The sequence below is a fragment of the Medicago sativa genome, chromosome 4, assembly GCF_051527215.1.
Source record: "Medicago sativa cultivar Bolivia chromosome 4, Bolivia_mono, whole genome shotgun sequence".
NCBI lineage: Eukaryota > Viridiplantae > Streptophyta > Magnoliopsida > Fabales > Fabaceae > Medicago > Medicago sativa.
In genome coordinates this window covers 37,215,411-37,238,023 of record NC_140752.1, presented here as the reverse complement: position 1 = coordinate 37,238,023, position 22,613 = coordinate 37,215,411, and the positions used below count along the sequence as shown (strand labels likewise).

Genomic DNA, 22,613 nt, shown 5'->3' with positions numbered 1-22,613 from the left:
AAATTGAAAAAAAAATAGGGCGCGCGACGAAAGCCATAGGGTGGGAAAAGTAACACTCAAAAACCAAATGAAGTAGATTTGTTTGGGTCTAGGCCCAATCCGAAACAATTGATTTATGTTAGATTATGTTTCTCCTAACTTAAGTATGATTTTTATCGATGATGTACGAGGTAGTAGGTTAACTCATAGTGTTCAAAAACTTTCCTTTTGGTTTCTTACTAAAAAAAGAGCTAGTGGTTTACTTTATTGAAGAAAAAAAGAACTAGTGATATTTTGTAAAAATAAAATAAAATAAAGAACTATGGTAAAAAAAAATAATAATAATACCTTGACCAACACAGTCGTATACTATATATAAACAAAGGGCGGAACTTAAGACAAAAATCCACAGTAGCACACCAGGCAAATTCAATTGTTATGAATTCCGGGTTCGATTCTCGGCTGTGGAATAAATTTTGCAATCTTTTGTAATATTTTTTAATACCAACTCTCCCGTGTTAATTGTGTGTAGTTATGTTCAATTAATTTTTTTTTTTTTGACAAGATTGTGTAAAGTGAAAGTGTGGTTTTAGTAGGGGTGTTCGCAGTGCGGTTTGGTTCGGTTTTGAGCATAAAAGTCATCCAAACCGCGAGATAAAAAGACATGCGGTTTGGTTTGGTTTGGTTGATTTTTAAAAAAGTCATCCAAACCAAACCAAACCAAACCAATGCAACTTGGATTGGTTCGGTTTATGCGGTTTATCACGAGATAAAAAAAAAATATTACATTAACTCTAATATTGCCAACTTGTTACAAAATAAACATAGGACATTTTATTTTGTTGTTTATATGATAAAATATTAGGTAAAACTTATATCAAAATAGGTAAAATTAAGAAGAAACATAAGCATGAAACAAATTATTGCGAAGAAAAGGAAACAAATTCATCACTAAAAATGAATTGAAAGAGATGAAAAATTAGAATTGAACCTGATGGTGCAACAATGGAAAAATCGAATCAAAAGAGATTATTCTTGGGCTATGTAATTGGGGCTAGCACATGTTTAAGTAATGTTCATTATTCTTGTGGTTTGGTTTGGTTTGGTTCGGTTGCTAAGATGTAAACCGCAAACCGAACCAAACCGTGCGGTTCAGTGCAAATGTCATCCGAATTAATCCGAACCAAGTGCGGTTTTTTACGGTTTCGGTTTGGATTGGTTTGGTTTGCGGTTTTTCTATTGGGTTAGTTCGGTTTTGAACACCCCTAGGTTTTAGTGTACTGCTTAATATTTTCTTTCTTACCCCTTTCTCGTGTTTGCTTGAAGATAAGATATACAATTATCTTAATTTTAAATATTATAATAATAATATAGGCAATTCGTGTAAATATTCTTTACTCATCAATTAATCATAATCTTTAAAATATTTATGAATCACTATCATTAAAAATCATAATCATAATCATCAATTCGTATAAAATTTATGAATGATTATGATTTGTTGATAGTGTAAATTATAATACACCGATAATTTTTTTTTTTTTTTTTTTTTGCTAAATTAAGAAAATAATGACATCAAAGAGAATGGATGTCTTAACTAAGTTGGTATCCCGTTCTTCGCCAACTGCTTATATAACCAAACCCAAATAATTCATGTGGTTCATCCCTAATAGGTAATATGGCATAGAAAATAGCAACAACAAGGAGTGCATCACCGAATACTTCACTATAAATAGGTTGGGGTCTTCCCGCATGTGTGATCACTCAACATGATCACATATTTTCTACCTGCTCGCATATCGTCTTACTTTGGTATCAAAATTTCTTTTGCAGGCACCCCCTTCGCTAGAAGAAGGGCGTACGACCAATCATAACATATCATATCATCGACGTGAGACTTCGCCACATGCATCCATTTTTCATACAAGAACAACATCAAATAATATATTAATTTATACAATCTATCATACTAGTACAAAATACGTAGGTATTAAATTTGTATATGATGTTTGGTTCGATTTGATTAGATTTTTTAAATAAAAAAATTAATATATAATCCGAACAATTTTCACAAAAACACTTCAACAAAATCTAATAATATTTGATTTTATGAAGTTTTTAGCTCTTATTTTCTAAGTAAGGTTTTCAGTTATTTAGATCAGTTTGACATTTTAAAATCTAATAATACTTCACTAAAGAGAACACATGGTTTTTGGTTGCCTTTTCACTTTCAATTATACCTTTAAATAAACAAATTGTCTATGGAATACTAGACTGTTGTTTGTAGTTCAAAAAAGTAAAAATTTATATTGTATTTATTATATTGTTGGTATCACTAAAAAGATAAGTATAGTCTGTTATACAATATGAAAATGTAAAATATCTATACATATACAGTAGAAACTCTTTAATTTAATAATCGGTAAATTAATAAACTCTCTAAAATAATAAATTTGTCCGGTCCCGACTTGGGCCAATGTAAAAAATTGAAAAACTCGATAAAATAATAAGATAATAATTTTTCGGGAGATCCCTTTATAATTTTCTGTCCCAAGAAAATCATAAATTAATAATTTATAGAAACTAAAAAAATATACTAAGAATACATTGAACACATTTGTTCCTCTTGTTTACATTTACTGTACTTCAAAAGTCATTATTGATTTCCAATGCATATGAACACATTAGTTACTAATTTACGTTGAGTCCCAATGTTCGCTGCAACGTAATTCTAAGAGGCATAGACTAATTTGCCTTTTTGTTTGGTATGTACAGTATAATTACTTAAAAACTCTTTAAATTAATAATTATTAATTTATCGATAAATTAATAACTCTCTAAATTAATAAATTTCTCCGGTCCTGACATTATTAATTTATAGAGTTTTAACTGTAGTTTTAATCAAAATTTCATAAAAGCTATTATTCGTAGCATTAACGCAATAAAAATGACGAAAAAACAGACACACTAGTTCCTAAAAAAAGAAGAGAAACACTAACTGAAGTCCCTTAAACACCGATTAAAGAATCAAATATTATAAAGTGGAGTCAATTTATTATAAAAAGTGATATTTTCAATTAAAACTTCTTTTTTGGGCTTTCTTAATCGGTGCCAATGGGGCCGTTAATATGACCCCAAAAAAAATACTCCCTCCGTTTCAAAATGAGTGTCGTTTTAGTTGTTTACACATATATTAAGAAATGCAATGATTAAGAGAAAGAGAATGGTTATTTTACCAAATTATCCTTATTAACTATTGGTTAGTTTTAAAAGTAATACTTTGGAAGTAGTGTACAGAGTATTAATTGGAGTGTACAATTGAAAAGAAAAAGTTATTATTGCATTGGAAACTGAAAGCGACACTCATTTTGAAACAAATTTTTTTGGCTAAAGCGACACTCATTTTGAAACGGAGGGAGTAGTTTCTTGGGAAAGAGCTGCATGCACCGCATGCCAAAATAGCTCATTGTATTGTGTACGATCCAAGCAACCTCGTCCAGATCGAATATTGCGTCTTTAGCCAACACATTCACACACGTATGCATGCTTCTATTACATCTTTCTTCCACGTTTCAAATCCATGCATTTTTCCTCTTTCCCATTTTCACCACCCCATCAATATACCCTTTTTTATATGAATAACAAGAAATTATACTCCGCAATAGAATAACAATGCAGAAACAAGAGATTAAAGACGAGGAAAGAAACAGTAACAAAAAAGAAGAGAAAAATGAGAGGCAAGGAGATGAAGGAGCTAAGGAGAATAACCAAACACCATTAATGGCACTAAACCATATTTCAAGGCTATGCAGAGATGTGAAGGAATCCATAGACTTTTACACAAAGGTGTTAGGGTTTGTTTTGATTGAGAGGCCTCAAGTTTTGGATTTTGAAGGTGCTTGGTTGTTTAATTATGGAGTTGGTATTCACTTGGTGCAGTCCAAAGAGGAACACAAATTGCCTTCAGTTGATGCTCAACATGACTTGGATCCTCAAGACAATCATATATCATTTCAGGTAAATACTGTCCAAGTGAATACGTGTGTGAAAGTTTTAATTTACTATTTACTTGCTCTAGTTACATTTATAAACAACTTTTACTTTTTCACTGATGTATTCAGATTATATATAGTCCAGATGTATTAGTTATTTAATGAATCTAAAAACTGAAAAATTGCTTATAAACGAGATAGGAGGAAGTAAACACTATATTTAAATTAAATATTCTACTTGCTATGTCCTATACATATATCCCTTTTTGTTCACATTTCTTAAGAAAAATTGTACGTGTAATTAATGTGTCAATTTTTTGTGTTAATATTGCTAAATTGTCCTTTATTTATATGTGTATTAAATTTGACTTATCATATTTCAAACAAGTTCTTTCAGAACAAATATTTCAAGACAAACCATTAGTACTAATTAGAGGTATGTTTAATATATGTAAGGTCCGGAGTTCAAACTCTGACCACCACCAAAAAAAATAGAGGTATGTTTAGAAAAAAATAATAACTAAATCTAATAAATTGAAATGGAGCTTATATTTAGAAACAAATTTTTAGTCAAATAAGTCCTTCTATATAAGGATAGAGGGAATATATTTGTTGAACCAACTAAGTTAATTATGCTCTGGTCCAAAAAAAGTTATAAGTTCACTTACAATGAATGAGCTTAGATCACATAGTAACTTAGAAGATAACTTATAAATTTTTAAGTATTTGATTTGATAAACCAAACTATTGAACTATCTTATAAATATGAATTGACATAAAAAAGAGTAACAATTACGGACTTAATCAACAAATCCATGTCTCCTATCACATTTTAGTAAATTTTTCGATTTCTTTTATGCTTTTATAATACACAAGCAGGTACAATAAAACATTACAAAAGATTTGTGTTTTTCTATTGTTAACTGCATTTACAACGTAGAAATCTGCTTGGTATGATTTGCATTTTTGTTTTTGCATTGCAATTGTTTGTTAGTGCGAAGATGTAAAAGGCATGGAGAAAAAATTGAAGGAAATGAATGTGAAGTACAAGAAAAGGAATCTAGAAGCAGAAGATGGAACAACTATGGATCAAATTTTTTTCAACGACCCAGATGGATTCATGGTTGAAATATGCAATTGTGAGAATCTAAAACTCATTCCTGCTGATTCACGAGGCAAGATAAAGATTCCAATGGATCGCCACACACCACCTGTGGAGACAAATCAAAATGAGCATGATAATGTAAAATAAACTTTGAGTTTTCATAAAGTTATTTTGATTAGTTTTTTTTTTCTTTTTATAAGCAAACTTTCATTGATAAAGAGTAAACTAGTTGCTTTCATAGGTTAAACTAATGGAAATTTGATTTTAAGAAAATAAGTAAACCAAAGAATTGTCTCAAATATGATCGATGTATATATCCTTTAAATATGTTCTTTCTAGATATATGATGTTAATTATTTGTGTGTACAAAAAAATGCAATTGATTGATTCCATGAAAAGAAAATTTATTTCTAGCTTCAACTAGAAAAGCTCTCGGTAAAAAATTAAAAAATAATATTAGAAGAGGAATGTTAGCAAGACATTCTTCAACGAACATTTTCTAACACATATTTTTGATTGGATAAAGTTCACACATGGTATGGTACCACCAAATCATGTGGATCATATATAATTTTGTGGAATTCGTGTTGATTTTAACCAATCAAAACGTGTATTTTAAAATATATATTGCTAGCATTAGTTAGATTTAAGTTATAAATCGGTCAAAATTGGTTGGAAGAACTACAAACTCTATCTTATCTTGGGCTGACTGAAGGAGCTAAAAATTCTATCTAATCGGTTAGGTCAACTAAAATATGGGCTAGGATTCCCTTCATTTCTCGACAGAAATGAAGAGCTCCATTTAGAAGAAAAAATCCAAAGAATTTTTGAAAATTTATAAAAGAAATGTTAAACAATTGATCAGTTTTTCTAGTTTCACCCCATGAATTTTTTGTTACACCCCAAATTAACGAAAAGGTTAAATAGTGTTTACACCCTTATCATTTAGACGAGTTTTAGTTTACCCTCCTGTGGAAAAAAAAACTTTGGATCAATTGAAACTTTAGTTTACCCTCCTGCAAAAGCATCAAAGGTTTCATCCTTAATAGATAATAATAATAATAATAATAATAATAATAATAATAATAATAATAATAATAATAATAATAATAATAATAATAATAATAATAATAATAATAATAATGTCCATGTGAATCTAGAGTAGCCATCAACAATAACAAATCCGTAATAGTTGCCTTCTAGGCGTTTTAAGGGACCAAAAAGATTTAGGTGGAGAAGTTCTAGAGGTCTTGTGGTAGAGATCACATTTTTAAGTTTAAAACAGACTCCAGTTTGTTTTCCTTTTTGACAAGCATCACATAATTTTTCTTTTACAAATTTTGTTTTGGGTAAACCGACTACCACATCCTTGGACGTAACTCCATTTAGTAAGTCAAAGTGAACATGGTCAAGACGTTTATGCCATAACCAAAAGTCTTCACTCTTGGTAACAAGACACTTTGGCACAACTTAATGACACATCATCTAGATCAAACATATAGACATTTTATACTCTTACTCCCTTAAACAAAATTTCCTTATCCGCATTGTGCTCAATATTGCAACCTTGGGTATTGAAAGTTATAATATACCCATTGTCGCAAAATTGACTTATATTTAAGAGATTGTGCTTAAGCCCTTCAACAAGCATAACATCTTTAATAGTTATTGTGGAGGGATTTTCCCCAAACTCTACCTAAAATTTTACCTTGATTATTGTCACCATTGAACGACACCATCTATATACGATGAAAGCAACCACAAGAAGGTTGGATCAAGCTCAACAACAATGGTGCGTGCAAGGATATGGGTCATATTTTGGGTTGTGGTGATCTTTTTTGTGATTCGTATGGAAATGAATTAAAGGATACACTAAGACGATTGAAGTCTTTGATGCGTTACATGTAGGGGTGTTCAAATCTAAACCGATCCAAAAAAACCGAAAACCGCAAAAAACCGAATATTTTTGGATGTATTTGGATGTTGTTTTGGAGAAACCACTATGATCGGATCGGATTTCGGATCACCTTTTTAAAACGAACTAAACCGAACCGAACCGAACCGTAAAAGTAGATTTTAATACTTATTTATTATTTTATTAGTATTATATATTGCATTAATTTAATTTATATTATTACCACTTCATCTATTTCAAATATAATCAATCATTTTCATTGTATAATGTTAACTTTTTTAATACATTTGTGTTATATTTTGTATCAAACCTATTATTTTACTGTGTATGTGTAATATTAATATTAATAAAAAAATTACATGTTGCACTTTGGATGTCCAAAAACTGATCCAAATTAAACCACATATATTTGGATCGGATCGGATTTTTTTTAGAATAATCGTTCAAACCGAACCGAACCGCACATGATTTTTATTTTGGATCGGTTGACTTTTCCTTTCAAAACCGATCCAAACCAGACCGCGAACACCCCTAGTTACATGCTGAAATGTGGGGGTTGTATTTGGGTATAAATGTGGCTTGGAGGGAGCACTTTGATCATCTTATAGTAGAAAATGACTCTTAAGATATTAATTGTTATTATTTGTCACAATTTCAAGTTTAATAGGAATATCCCTATTTTAGTTCATCATATTAGGAAGCTGCAAAAAATGAATTAACATGTGCAAATAACTATTTGACCTGAAGAAAATACAAGTGCTGATTAACTTGCTAACTTTAGCATTTTTGTGGATCATTTGAATTTGATTGTTTTGGAGATTCCTCCTAGTAACCGTCAAAATCTCCTCTCTAGTGATATTTTTGGGGCTTGCATATGAAAGCTCCGCAAGTGCAGTGTTCTATCAAGTAGTAAAAAGAGTATCAATCCACTAGGAGTCCTTATTTATTAATTTTATTAGGTCTGCAGCAACTTAACCTAATAATTTCCCTCTAAAATGCTGCATTAGGTTAGCAGCAATATAACCTAACAAATTCCATCTAAAATGCAGTGCACCAATTTAAACTAACAAATTCCCTCTAAAATGCAGCAATCCCTAATATTTCTCCTCACTAATGAGCTTTTCATTCCTATCATGTTGTGTCATCGTTAGTGTACATCTATTGTTTCTGTAGACATTTTTTTGACAAGTTGTTATACACTTATTTAATACGTTTACAAATAGAATACCCTAATTTCCATGCAAACTCGGCTATATATAGCAAACCCAAAACCGTGTTTCTCTCAACAACAAAAAATCTAAACTGTGGTAAATTACCAGACAGCAGAAGAATCATATATTTTGATCCTTAATATTTCTCCTCACTGATGAGCTTTTCATTCCTATCCTGTTGTGTCATCGTTTGTATATATCTATTGTTTCTGTAGACTTTTTTTTACAAGTTGTTGTACACTTATTTAATACGTTAACAAACAGAATACCCTAATTTCCATGCAAACTCGGCTACCCTAATTTCCATGCAAACTCGGCTATATATAGCAAACCCTAAACCGTGTTTCTCTAAAAAAAAAAACCTAAACCGTGGTAAATTACACAGACAGCAGAAGAATCATATATTTTGATATTTTGATTTTTGCAAATCGAAGGACGTGATCTTACAACCTTCCTCTCATACCACTGCTTAACAAGTATTCTAATTTAACATGCATTTTATCGATATGCATATTTTTTTGAGAATTGGAATATCCTTTTTGCGTTTTTTGTTTTTAGTTTGAGATGTTTACACCATTGTTTTTAAATAATAATATCATCATCAATTTAATTGTATTAATTATTATGGAACAGCTGCTCAAAAAGAATTAATTATGGAACAGAATGTGTACGCAGGTGTTGTTTTATTAGCTAGATAGACACCTAAAAAAGCATGTTTTTCGAAGCATATAACTTAAATAATGGTTTTTGTTGGACATGGTTCCAGGTGAGGAGAAGGTTTATTTGAGTTATGATTCACCTATTCAGCGTAACTTAAACGGTGATCATATTGACGATGTTCATACACCTGAATTCCTCAACACTATCACTGCTTCTGGACTGCCTAATCACAAATTAAGGTTAAAGGTTGGTGTGCTAATTATGTTGTTGAGAAATATAGATACACGATATGGATTATGAAATGGAACCAGATTAGTTATCACTAGGATGGGAAGATACGTCATTGAGGGGAGAGTCATTTCTGGAAGTAATGTTGGTGATCAGGTTTTTGTATCCAGGCTATCTCTATCGCCTTCAGATGTCAGGATTCCCTTTAAGTTTCAACAAAGACAATTTCCTTTGACTATATCTTTTGCAATGACAATTAACAAAAGTCAAGGGCAGTCGCTTAAACATGTTGGTGTATATCTACCAACACCTGTATTTTCTCACGGTATGTTGTTGTTTCAAGAGTTACATCCACAGAAGGACTAAAGATATTTATCATTGATGAAGATGGTGAAGATACCAATGTGACGTCTAACGTCGTATATGAGGAAGTATTTCGCAATGTGTGATGAAACTACATGCAAATGTACTAAAATTTTCATATTTCTTTTACCGAATTATTGATAGGATTACCGAATTTTCTTTTATAATATTTTCAGATTTTATACATTTTATGAAGTGTTTTATTTTGTCTACTATGAATTACCACCGGTTCTTTTTTTCACTGTTACCAATTATATATTGCATTTTATTATTCGTATGTCAATCCCTTAACAATAAACTCGTGCGACACACGGGTCAGCAATCTAGTTTGTAAATAATTACGTTGTTTAAAAATCTTTTGTAGTCCCTTCAAAAGAAAATTGTTGTCACAACCTGCTTTCACTACATGTTGATTGCTGTTGTCATTGTTGTTGCTTTTCCTACATTTTTTTCATCGGATTTTTTATTCCATGTTAGTTTTTATAACTTATTTTATAATTTAATTATTAATTTAACTTTATTGATTAAAATATGCATGAATATTGGTATAAAAATTATGATATGCATATTAAGTTATATTTGTACTTTTCTCACCTTTATTCAATAAAGTTTTATTTTGACTAGCGGAAATACGGACATTCACATCTTTCCACTCTTTTCGTTGCGTTAACGTTTGTAAATTGTAATTATGAATGGTGTTTTTTATGAAATTTTAATTTTAATTAAAAAAGTATATAGATTAGAATGATGTTTGAGAATTTCAAAGTATAACAAACCAAGCAAACTATGTTTATATTTTCCAATGACATCAATAATATATGAAATATAATATAAATCTTTATTTTTTTTAATGACATTAAAAAAAATTATTATAAAAAAATTGTTCAAAGGTATAATTAAAATAATGAAAAAGTTACTTCAAAAGCTTCTATTTTTTTATATATAATATAGACGTTAAAAATAAAATAAAATCCCCTAAAAAAAATCAAGTTAATGAGGTTAAAAACCCCGACTCACTCCGACAAAAATGACAAGTTTTTTTGAGGGAAAAAATGACAAGTTTAAAAGGTTGATCAACAAATTCATCCTATTTTCACACCCTTAAAAAAGACAAACATTCATTAGCGAGTCAACTTCACTTTTGTCTGTTACTTATCTTTAATATCTGCATGTTTATAATATGATTTTATGACCTTATTAATATGATATATTAAGTAAATATTATTATTAATAACAATAAAAACGATGTATTCAACAATGAAATCTTTGACTATCTTACCAAAAAAAAAAAACTTTGACCACAAAAGAAGCTTTATCCATCAAAGAGATGAAACTTTTTGACCATCTTTATTGCAATACATTTAGTTGTGGCTTATAAATAGAGATTTCGGAGTGTAAGATAATGCATTAGACTTGATTAAATTTGCTTAGAGTTAGTGGTAAGTAAAAAATACGATGATGAATGTCTTGATTATTGTTGTTATATTGGTGATCACGGCAGCTGGCCATGTGCATTGCCGATTAGGAGTAGGTCAGATGAATGTTAAGACGACAACGGTGCATGTTGAAAATGATTTGAAAGTTGACACCGTTCTCACTCTACATTGTAGATCAACAAATAATGATGTTGGAGAAAAAACAATGCACAGTGGACAAATTGTAGAATGGTCTTTCCAAGCCAACCCTGGTGGAACTACTCTCTATTCGTGTGACATTAAATGGAATAATGTGCAACATAATTTTGTAATTTATGATTCCACAAAGGATGAAGCAACATGTACATCCAAATGTATGCGTGAAATTAGCCCAGACGGAGTCTATTTCTTTAACGAGTTTAAAAATACCTGGGAAAAACGTATTACATGGAACTAATCTATTTTTTCATCTGCTCCTCAAGTGAGAAATAAAATAATCAAATAAATGTTATCTTGATATAATACATGTTATATTTATATCTCTATTTTTACCACTTTTGCATGTATAGGTTTGTGTATGAGGCCAGGTAATTGAAGTGAGGGCACAATTTCTTTTTCTTTTTTTTAGCAGCAAACAAATAAATTTCATTTAATGTAGGAAGATATAAGTACTATAGGTAATAAATTCACACAATGATATGAAGTAGAAGTACTACTCTACTTGCTTAAAACTCCCTAATACCTCGAAAAATTATCTAGTAATGCAATTTAGGTTTGAATGTCATTAAACAATAATACAAGAAGAGCTTTCTTTTGGTGACGTTTACCATGGGAAAGGTTAATCATTTCCCACCATGGGAAAGGTGAATTTGAACCCTTGATATATTAATAAAAATATTGAATGGCTGAGAGTGTTTACTTGCAACCCATTGGTGACTTTTTGTTTTTAAAGATTTCACAAAAAATTTGACCCCACATGATAAGGTTTAATGATATTTTATTTTATGGGCTATTAGCACAATAATGGACAATGGGACTATAGTAAAATGAAATCACAAAGTCCAAACCAAAACATTCTATTGTAACCCCCGCCTACATATTTCTGACTCCACAAAAAACCAAAACATTCAGTATTATTTGGTTAAATAAATTTGGTAACATAATTTTGACCTCCTGAACCATGTTCTTAGAACTTAAAGCATTGATAAAATATATTTTTTTTTTTTCATTTTATTGAAAAATATGAATTCTACATATGAGTTTATTTGAAAAGAGGTACCAAAAGTGACGATGAAAAACTTTTGGATGACTAAAAATCAAAAAGAAAATTGGAGGGACTAAAACGAAAAGTTTGTATATTTATAGGGACCAAAAATACCAAAATGACAGTTAAATAGGAACAAAAAATGCACCCTATAAAGACACTTAAAAAGGAACGAAGGGAGTAGTATTTAAGTATTTAGAATTTAGTAATTTAAAATTATTTTTTTGATTTTGGTCAAAAAAAATTTATTTTTTTTGATCAAATACATCTTTTATATATATCATTATTAAATTAATTTTTAATTGCTGAAATTTTATTTTTATATTTATTTTGATTTTAGTGTTTATACTTTATAGAAAAATAAACTTAACAAGAAAATATAAGGATGAAAAAATTAAACGTAATAATAAAAGTAAACCACAATGAAAAAAATTCTAAACACTACCAGCATATAACTTTTTAATTTACATTATGATCGAAACTTTATATTAATCAAGCAATTGAGACACAATTCATGATGTAATATTTGTATCGTATAATACTCTTCTATGTACTGTAGCACTTTTTTTTTTTTGATATGCAATTGTTTTTTTTTTTTAAATTAAAGGAATTAGCGTTAATGAGAATAAGAGTATACATGCGTTTTATCTATCTGGGTGATGGATCTTCTCCTGATCGTATGATGAGAAAGAAATTAAAAAAGTGATGGATCTTCCCCCATCGTATGATGAGAAAGAAATAAAAAAAAGTAACCTGACTAGAGAATATGCTATTTTGATTTTGTTAAAATGGGGGTGTAGTTCACAGTTTAATATAATAAGTCATTAATGAGTTTTTTTATCTGAATTGCAATACCAAACAAAACCAGGCCACCCTTTCTTTTTTCCCAAAAACCAATTCCAAAGCAAGTGTTTTATCCTATCAACCTTCTCTAGCGTTAGAGAGTTTGAAAAGAAAATTATATCATTTCTTGCCTTCTAAATCGACCAAAAAATTGTGCCTTTTTTTTGTGGACAAAAACCAAGCTGGATTTATATTAAAAGACTCATATCTTTTTGGATATGAGTGAAAATGGGGGTGGGGAAATTACAATACCACTCCTTATTGGGTTCACTAGAGGCCCATTTGGCAGCGGCGTGGGCAGCCCAGTTGCCTTGTCTACTAACCCACCTAAGAGAGACTCTCTGGAGATTCTTCATCTTCTCCTTACAATAGTTTCCTATCAGATCCCCAATATCCCCTAGGTAACCTATGGCTATTGATTCCATCTACCACAAGCTTCGAATCACTCTCAACAAGGACGTCCTCCCATCTTCCTTCACAGATCCAGTCTAGAGCGACCTTTACTCCCATAGCTTCTGCAGTAGTTGCATCACCCAAAATGTTAACCACCTTCGTTGCTACCATGACTGGCCTTCCATCGCTCCGACGAAGTACAAGACCTAAACCCCAACGGCCATCACCTATAAGGTGAGCATCCACGTTTAGCTTTAGGGATGTACTCGTCGGAGGTTTCCAGCAAGTGTCACGGCAGTTCAAGTCAGGGTTGGTCAAAGTAGATCTGGGTTGAAGCTTAAGATTTTGCCTTTCGTAATCGGTGAGAGTCTGCAGAGATCTGTGAATCACTTCGCTAATAGGTATGTCCCGACTTTGAAATACTAAGTTGTTTCTAGCCTTCCAGATTCCATAAATCAATGACAAAATCATTTCCATACTTTCCTTATTTTCATGTCTGATCTGATGCTTTAACCATTCGGTAAAATTTCCTTGTTGCATGTGTTGGAACTGGAGAGTAAGAGGAGAAGCGAACCAAGTCCTCTGAGCCCACTCACATTGCATGAAGAGGTGCGTGGTGGTTTCAGCATCTTTTCCACATCTTGGACATAGAGACTCAAATCATATTCCTCTCTTCATGAGGTTACTTTTGACAGGAAGACCTGAATGGAGAATGCGCCAAATTAAATTTGCTTGCTTAGGAGGTATGTTTTGCTTCCAGATTTTATTCCATACTGGATCTTGAGTAGTAGTTGAGCTGCTGGGGCTATTTGTTTCCTGATCCGTCCATTGACAAATGACATGGTAGCCAGACTTTACTATAGAACTTCCATTGTGAGTGTGGGCCCAAATTAACTCATCTTCATCAGTAGGATTGATTAGAGGAATTCTAGTGATTTGATCAACTTCAAAAGGGGGAAAAATTTGGTTTAGGGATTCAATGTCCCACTTGTTGGTGGATCTGTTGGGGGGGTTTTGTGTTGAGAACTTTGAATCCATTATGCTCTAGGAGCCAATTATCCTTCCATATATTGATGGAATTCCCATTGCCTATTGTCCATAAACTCCCTTTTTTAATGACCCATCTGGCCTGCAAGATGCTGCGCCAAGAGTAACTGATGTTATTCTTCTGGGTGGCATCCTCTATAGAGCTGTGGGGAAAGTATTTAGATTGTAGCACTCTAGACATCAGAGTATTAGGTTGAGTTAGAATTCTCCATCTTTGCTTGGCAAGCAGAGCTTCGTTAAAAGCTCTAAGCCCGCTGAACCCCATTCCACCATTCTTTTTGGTTTTACACATCTTAAACCAGCTGATCCAATGGATCTTTTTAGTGTCAGTAGAACTTCCCCACCAAAATTTGCAGATAAGGCTTTCCAGTTTGTGGCAGAAGTGATTAGGAAGGAGGAAACCACTCATAATATAGGTGGGGATGGCTTGGGCAACAACTTTAATTATAGTACCTCTACCAGCAAATAAGAGGTGCTTTTCTTTCCATCCTTTGAGTTTTTTAAGGATACGGTCTTGGAGAAAGTCAAATACATGCCTCTTAGATTTACCAATATGGGTAGGCATTCCTAGGTACTTAGAGAAATTTTCAACCTTATTCATATTAAGAATTTGGAGAATCTCATTATGAATATCTTCGTTGGTTTTTTTTACTAAAGATGATTTCATATTTATCATAATTGACCTTTTGGCCAGAGGCCTTCTCATACTGGGTAATGATGTCTTTAATATTGTGAGCTTCCTCAATGGTGGCTTTGCAACAAATAAGCCTGTCATCTGCAAACAGCAAATGAGAAATTCTGGGGGCCTCTTTGGCTATTTTAATGCCTTGAATAGTATTAGAGTCCTGAGCTTTGATAAGGAGATTTGATAGTACATCAGCACATATGAGAAACAAATAAGGTGAAAGGGGGTCCCCTTGTCTTAGGCCACATTGAGGGGTGAAGGGTTTAGAAGGTTGATCATTTATGAGGATGTGAAAAGAGACAATGGTGACACATTTCATGATGGTAGAGACTAGATGGTTGGGGAATCCCATAGATAACATAGTGGCCTGTAGGAAACTCACTCCACCCTGTCATAGGCTTTTGCCATGTCAGTTTTCATACCCATGTAACCAGGTTTGCTAGTGGTATGGTGGAAATAATGGAAGAGCTCATTGGCAATGATAGTATTATCAGAAATAAGGCGACCAGGGAGGAAAGCACTTTGATTTTGGCTTATAATCTTAGCTAAAATAGGTTTTATCCTATTAGCAATAACTTTGATGATGACTTTTAGGCTAACATTGCAAAGAGAGATAGGCCTGTAGTCACTAGGCTGGACAGGGTGTTTGTTTTTGGGGATAAGGCAAATATGAGTTTGGTTAAAAAGGGTGGGGTCCACCATTGTTGTTTAACACATTGAGGACTTCTTTAATAATGTCAGGGCCCACAATATTCCAATGAGTCTGGTAGAACAAAGTTGGGAGCCCATCAGGGCCAGGAGCAGCCAGACCTTTCATGCTAGTGATAGCAGTAATGATCTCATTTTCAGAGAAGGGTGCTGCTAGATCTTCTTGCATATCAGGACTGACCTTGTTCTGCACCACTCTAGTAGTATCTGCTATGTTGTAGGTTTGTTGACTTGTGAAAATGTCCTGGAAGTAGGAAAGGAAACTAGCTTCTATGTGTTGTCTCTCATTGACTATTCTGCCATCTTGATTGGTAATTGACTCAATCTTGTTGTTCCTCCTTATCTGATTTGCTTTCTGATGGAAAAAGTGGGTGTTCTTGTCCCCACTGGTCAGCCATAACACTCTAGAGCGTTGATTCCTACCAAAGCTCTTCTTGAGCTAGAAGTTCATCCAATTCCTACTCTTTAGTCTTAATCTTAAGTTGGGCCTCTTGTTGGTCACTGTGAGCAGCCAAGCTAAGGAGCTCTTTTTGAGTATCTTTAATCTTCTCAGGAATGGTACCAAACGTTTGGTTACCCCAGGAATGCAGAGCTTGAAGGGTATCCTGGAGTCTAGCTTTTATATCCCCAGTAGAGTGATTCCAGTGGCCCTGAACAATATCTTTGTGGTGCTCATCAGTGAGCCATTATTGTTCAAACCTTTTTGGTTTTTGATATCTGTAATGACAAGTAAAAGAGGTAAAACAATCTAAAAGAATAGGGCAGTGATCAGATTTAAACTTGAGCAAGTGATGCTTTTTAAAATTTGGGAAAATGGAACACCACTCATCAGTTGCTAAGAATCTATCTAATCTGCATTGTATGTAAGACTCAGGGTCATGGTTGTTGGCCCAAGTGAAAGGTAAGCCTTGGTAACCTAAATCCTTCAGATGACACACATTGATAGTATTTCTAAAACAGTTTGCAATATTCTCATCAATGGGGTTTCCCCCTTGTTTCTCATGATTGTTTAAAACTATGTTAAAATCCCCAAAAACTAGCCAAGTTGGCTGATAGTTAGTGGTAGCCAAATCAGTAATCAAATTGCAAGTAAAGAACTTGTTCTGGTTTTAGGGATAGCCATAGATACCAGTGGCTCTCCAAGTAGGAGAGTTAGGGGCGTGAGCAGAGACAAACATATCAATATAGTGAAAATCAAAACCTTTTATTTCAATGTTAACAGAATCTTTGTTCCATAACAGACCTAGGCCACCTGCCTTACCTCCACCAGCAGTGGAACAATCAACAAAAAAATAACCATTCAGATCACCTATATTACAGAGATTAGAGGAATTAGACTTAAGTTTTTTGGTTTCCATGAGGAACACAATATCAGGTTTGCTTGCCCAAATGAGCTTTTTTAGGGCTCTGACTGTCTTAGGATTACCAGTCCCTTGACAGTTCCACGAAATAAGCTTCATCTTCCTTGGCCAGCCTGCTCTTGCAGGCCTGCCAATTGTTTTTGATGGTTTTCAGTATCCACTTTGAGCTTTTTTGTTTGGGATGAGAAGCTGATAGTTTCTAGTTGGTGTATGACTGAAGTATTGTTCCCTGTCCATTCCATAGCCTTGATTTGAGTAGAGTTTGTAACACACTGTTTTCCCAACATAAAAATTTCACATATAAATCAGAGTCATTCAACATAAACGGAATGCTACACTTCTTAAAAATCATAAATGGAATAAATAACAATTCATCCTTCATAAATTGGTCCACATAAATATTCAAAAACTTCACAGCGGATTTTAATTCAATAACATAATTAGTCTTGGCACGAAGGCCTCATCAAAACATCTCGTAATAATCCAAAAACTAAATCATAGTCATGTAAAATCATAAGCAGTACGTAAAGAATAGAAAATAACCACAAAAGTTCCCATCCCGTTACGTATCAGAGCACCTAAAGACACAGTGAGAGATAGCCACTCACGATAGCAATCAACAGCTACATAATCTCGATTACCTGCAAAGTTACTCATACGAAGAGCAACATTTCCAAGCAGAAGGGGTGAGATTCACAAACAATAATGTTAAGCATATAATTCAACAATTATATTTAACAACATAAACATCATCAACATATCACAACAATGGTCATGTAGCATCATTATCATCATCATAATCAACTTCATAATCAACATCAATATCAACTTCATAAATGAACTTAACAACTTGACTCAACAATGCAACTTAACTCGACTATGCAACTATATCATTTTACTCATGCATGTGGTACCATTCTAGGGCATAAGCCCTCATCGCTTTTGAGCATAAATATACTCCTAGGGCATGAGCCCTCGTCGCTATTGAGCAAAAGCTCCTAGGGCATGAGCCCTCGTCTTTAAATGAGTATGCATGGACTCAACATCTTACAACTTAGACAACATGAACGTCTTATATGACTCCAATAATTTGGATCAACATCTCACATCTTAGACCGACACATGCAGCTTTAATCAATAGTAAACAGCAACATGACAGTACATCAATAATCTCAAGATATAACAATATCAAATTGTAATCATCGTCTCAAAACATCACTTATAATTCACATAATGCATATACGATTATATATATCATCAGTAACAACATTAAATCATCTTATAACAACTTCACAGATCATCGTTAATATTATATTTCAAACATCAACAATTCATCATATAACATCGTATTCAAACATCAACAACTCATCATGCAATTTTGTAAACACATAATAAATTATACATAACATATTTCCATGTCAAACCAAAGCCACTGGAAAGCTTACAAAATTATCTAAAACTTTCATGTTTACACCCAAGGCCAATTCTGTACCGATCAATACCAGTTTTCGTTTCGAAATCGAAAAAGTTGTGCAGAAAGTCCATAAAAATTCACTGTGACCTACGTGCAGTAATTTGACCATAACTCAAGTTCTATAAATCATTTTGACGTCAGACCAACGATATTAGAAAACTAATATCCATACCTACAACTTTTGTGTTTACACCTAAGACCAATTCTGTACCGATCAATACCAGTTTTCGTTTCAAATTCAGAAAAGTTGTGCAGAAAGTCCATAAAAATTCACTGTGACCTATGTGCAGTAATTTGACCATAACTCAAGTTCTATAAATCATTTTAACGTCAGACCAACGACATTAGAAAACTAACTTCCATACCTACAACTTTTGTGTTTACACCTAAGACCAATTACATTAAATCATCTTATAACAACTTCACAGATCATCGTTAATATTATATTTCAAACATCAACAATTCATCATATAACATCGTATTCAAACATCAATAATTCATCATGCAATTTTGTAAAAACATAATAAATTATACATAACATATTTCCATGTCAAACCAAAGCCACTGGAAAACTAACAAAATTATCTAAAACTTTCATGTTTACACCCAATGCCAATTCTGTACCGATTAAACCAGTTTTCATTTCGAAATCGAAAAAGTTATGCAGAAAGTCCATAAAAATTCACTGTGACCTACATGCAGTAATTTGACCATAACTCAAGTTCTATAAATCATTTTGACGTCAGACCAACAATATTAGAAAACTAATATCTATACATACAACTTTTGTGTTTACACCTAAGACCAATTCTGTACCGATCAATATCAGTTTTCGTTTCAAATTCGAAAAAGTTGTGCAAAAAGTCCATAAAAATTCACTGTGACCTACGTGCAGTAATTTGGCCATAACTCAAGTTCTATAAATCATTTTGACGTTAGACCAACAACATTAGAAAACTAACTTCCATACCTACAACTTTTATGTTTACACCTAAGACCAATTCTGTACCGATCAATACCAGTTTCTATTTCAAAATTCGGGACAGAGATAAGAAAAATTTAGGAAAAGAAACTTATATTATTCAAACTTCACATTCATTCAAAATCATCACAATCAACAACAACAACTCAACATAATTCATACCCAATTCATAATATGACATTAACAACAACAATCATCGACAACTACAAATCAACAACAACATAACATAAATCATCAATTATCACTCTTAACCATAATTCTCCTATTCTCAAAAACTAAACCTACAACATGTTAAATGAAATTTCCAGAATCATAGACTCAAGATTATTGAATGATAGTCCCACCCTTACCTTAGATTGATTGATTGCAAGGATTCTATAGACTTCTCTTCTCTGACTCTTCTCTTCTCTAGGTTTCTCCTCTTTCTCTAGGTTTCTCCTCTCTCTCCAAAACAGTTTTGCACGTAATATAATTTTCTAACTCTAGCTCTCCTTTTTATATAAACCTTAACCTATTTATTTTCTCTTAATTCCAATTCTGCCCTAAAGCCTCATTATTCTAAATAATTATATTTCTTCACTAAATATATTCTTCCACTAAATATATTCTCCCACTAAATATATTCTTCCACTGATTCTGAGTTGGACTATTATTAGGAGTTTCATGGGGGCGCTTCAATGGGTTCAAGGGTTGATGCTGCTCCCTTGTTTCCTGTATACGCATATCTTCTAGCTGTTTTAGTAGATCCTCAGGTGCAGATGGGCTAACCTGACCATAATTTTTAGCCATGGTAGGGTTGCTGTAGAATTTCCGGTCTCTTGGGTCTATAATTCTTCTGCCATATATGTTGGATCCAATCCAAGGTCCTATGGGGGCAGATTTCTCAATTTCCAGTTTTGGATTTTTGCAGAATTTCCCTGGGTGCCCAACTAAACCACAATCGAAACACATTTGAGGCAGGTTCTTATATCTGAAGTCAATCCAGTTTGTGCCATCTATGGTATTGCCTATGTGTATGCCTGGAGTGATAGGGTTTCTGACCTGGATATCCACCCTTATCTTGACTATAACCTTTTTCCCTGGATATTCATATAATTCAGCTTCAGAAACCTGGCCTAAGAGGCTACCTATGCTCTTTCCCATGGCCTTTGTTTTGCAATGACGAGGCAATCCCCATAACTGGATCCAAATAGGAACTTGATCAAACTTATAGTTTTGGGGGTCAGTGATCCTATCCCAGGGTTGTAGTATGAGCCAAGAGTTACGAAAGATCCATGGGCTCCTCTGCATAATCTTTTCTTGGTCTTCAAGGTTATCCATGTAGAATTTTAGAACATTCCCTTCATGTTCTTGAATGCTGAGCCCAGCAGGGGCACCCCAAATAGCAGATATACCAGATTGAAAAGAACATATATAGATATGTTTGTCAGTAATTATCTTACCCAATATGCTTCTTTTGCAGGAATTAACTCCCTCAGAGACCTCTGCATCACGATACACAAAGAATCTTGGGACATGTGGTGAACTTGAAGAAGGTTGGGGAGAAGAGTGGCAATGGGCAAAGATTTCTTGGTGATTTGGTGATGTTTCTTGATTGTTGAAGGGTTGGGTGAAAAAGGGGGATGGTATATGGATGTTTGGTGTATGATACTGCAAGGTATGAGTTTTAGGGTTTTTTTTGGGGGTTGCCTGGGTATTGGTGGTTATTGTGGTTAGTGGGTGATGTATGGTGGTGGTTGTTCCACGCAGCAGGTTAGTGTGATGATTCAGGTTGGTTGTTAACAAAATTGAGAAGAGACAAGAAAGAATCATGGTCGTGAGAAATTTGATTATGGGAATTGGGGTTGGAAACAGAATTGAGATTGTTCTGTTGATTAGTGCTATTCATGTTTGGTGATGATGGTGAAAACTCCATGAGCGGGACAAGAAGGGAAAGCCAAGGAAGATAAAGAACGATAGAACCTAGATCAACCGGGTTGAAGGGAATGATGAAGAAAACCAGAGGGGGAGATTGAAATAGCAATACAGATGATCAAAAATAACGAAGACAACCAAGAAAATCTAATGAAAACCTAGGACCATCCTCTAAGGGAGATAACCACAGAAAAAGAAAGAATTCATTGCGATCGCAGAACTAAGTAAATCGTAAAATCGTAGAATCGCGTGTTTCCCATGATTATCTATTTCAATTGGGCCTAGTTATTTGACCGGTCCAGAACAAGAGTAAAATACCAAAAAATTGTGTCATATCAACAACAACTCTTTCGTTTGCTTCCCCTTTTTATATGAAAACAGAAACTATTGTTACCACGTAAACCACTCATATCCATTTCAAGATATCATTCCAAATAGCCCTTGCAAGTTTGCACCTCGCAAACAAATACTCCTCCGACTCTGAAATTCCTGGACACCACACAACGAATTCCGTCAAAAACACCTCTCCCAAATTGATTCGCTATTGTTGGTAAACAATCTCAAATAACCAAACGTAGAAGATAAAATCTTGCAGCGATTTGCGGATCCAAGGTGTTGTTATTAACTGGTAGGCAATTAAAATATCTTGATCATCAAAACTAATTAGATGTTAGAATCTCAAATATTCCTTTGGTTCTAAAAAATACATCATTCTTAAAGAAGATAGTTTGAAATTAATAAAAGCAAATGAAGAGCTGCGAGCTAAAATTCATCTCTTGAAGAAATGTTTGGAATTCATTTTTATAATTACTTATTATCTGATCGAAGGGAAGTAACTAGGGTGGCTATAGTTTATTATGGAGGTACGATCCAAATGAAATGTGTTCTTGGTTTATGATCCTTGTGCCAGAATTAATCATCCTTCTAATACTAGTTTTGCACCAGTTGCAAAATCAATAGTCATGTCAAATATTAATTTCCTAAGGTTCATAATTGAGAGGAAACAATTTTCTGGTACTAACCCATTTGGGTACCTAAGGATCAAATTGTTCCTTTTTCCAAAAAACTGAAGAT

At 33.2% G+C, this 22,613-nt stretch overlaps 2 protein-coding genes across 2 annotated transcripts; one reads left to right on the top strand and one right to left on the bottom strand.

Moving 5' to 3' along the window:
• The first annotated feature begins 3,636 nt into the window (after positions 1 to 3,636).
• On the top strand, positions 3,637 to 5,377 carry GLYI8 (Lactoylglutathione lyase / glyoxalase I family protein). The gene is made up of 2 exons (XM_085701210.1): positions 3,637 to 3,996; positions 4,966 to 5,377. Exons 1-2 carry the CDS (start codon positions 3,652 to 3,654, stop codon positions 5,221 to 5,223), a joined length of 603 nt encoding a protein of 200 aa, XP_085557336.1. The 5' UTR covers positions 3,637 to 3,651; the 3' UTR covers positions 5,224 to 5,377.
• Positions 5,378 to 13,338: 7,961 nt separating this feature from the next.
• On the bottom strand, positions 13,339 to 13,845 carry LOC146929149 (uncharacterized). The gene has a single exon (XM_085707229.1). The coding sequence runs from the start codon at positions 13,843 to 13,845 to the stop codon at positions 13,339 to 13,341; it is 507 nt and encodes a 168-aa protein (XP_085563355.1).
• Positions 13,846 to 22,613: the final 8,768 nt, after the last annotated feature.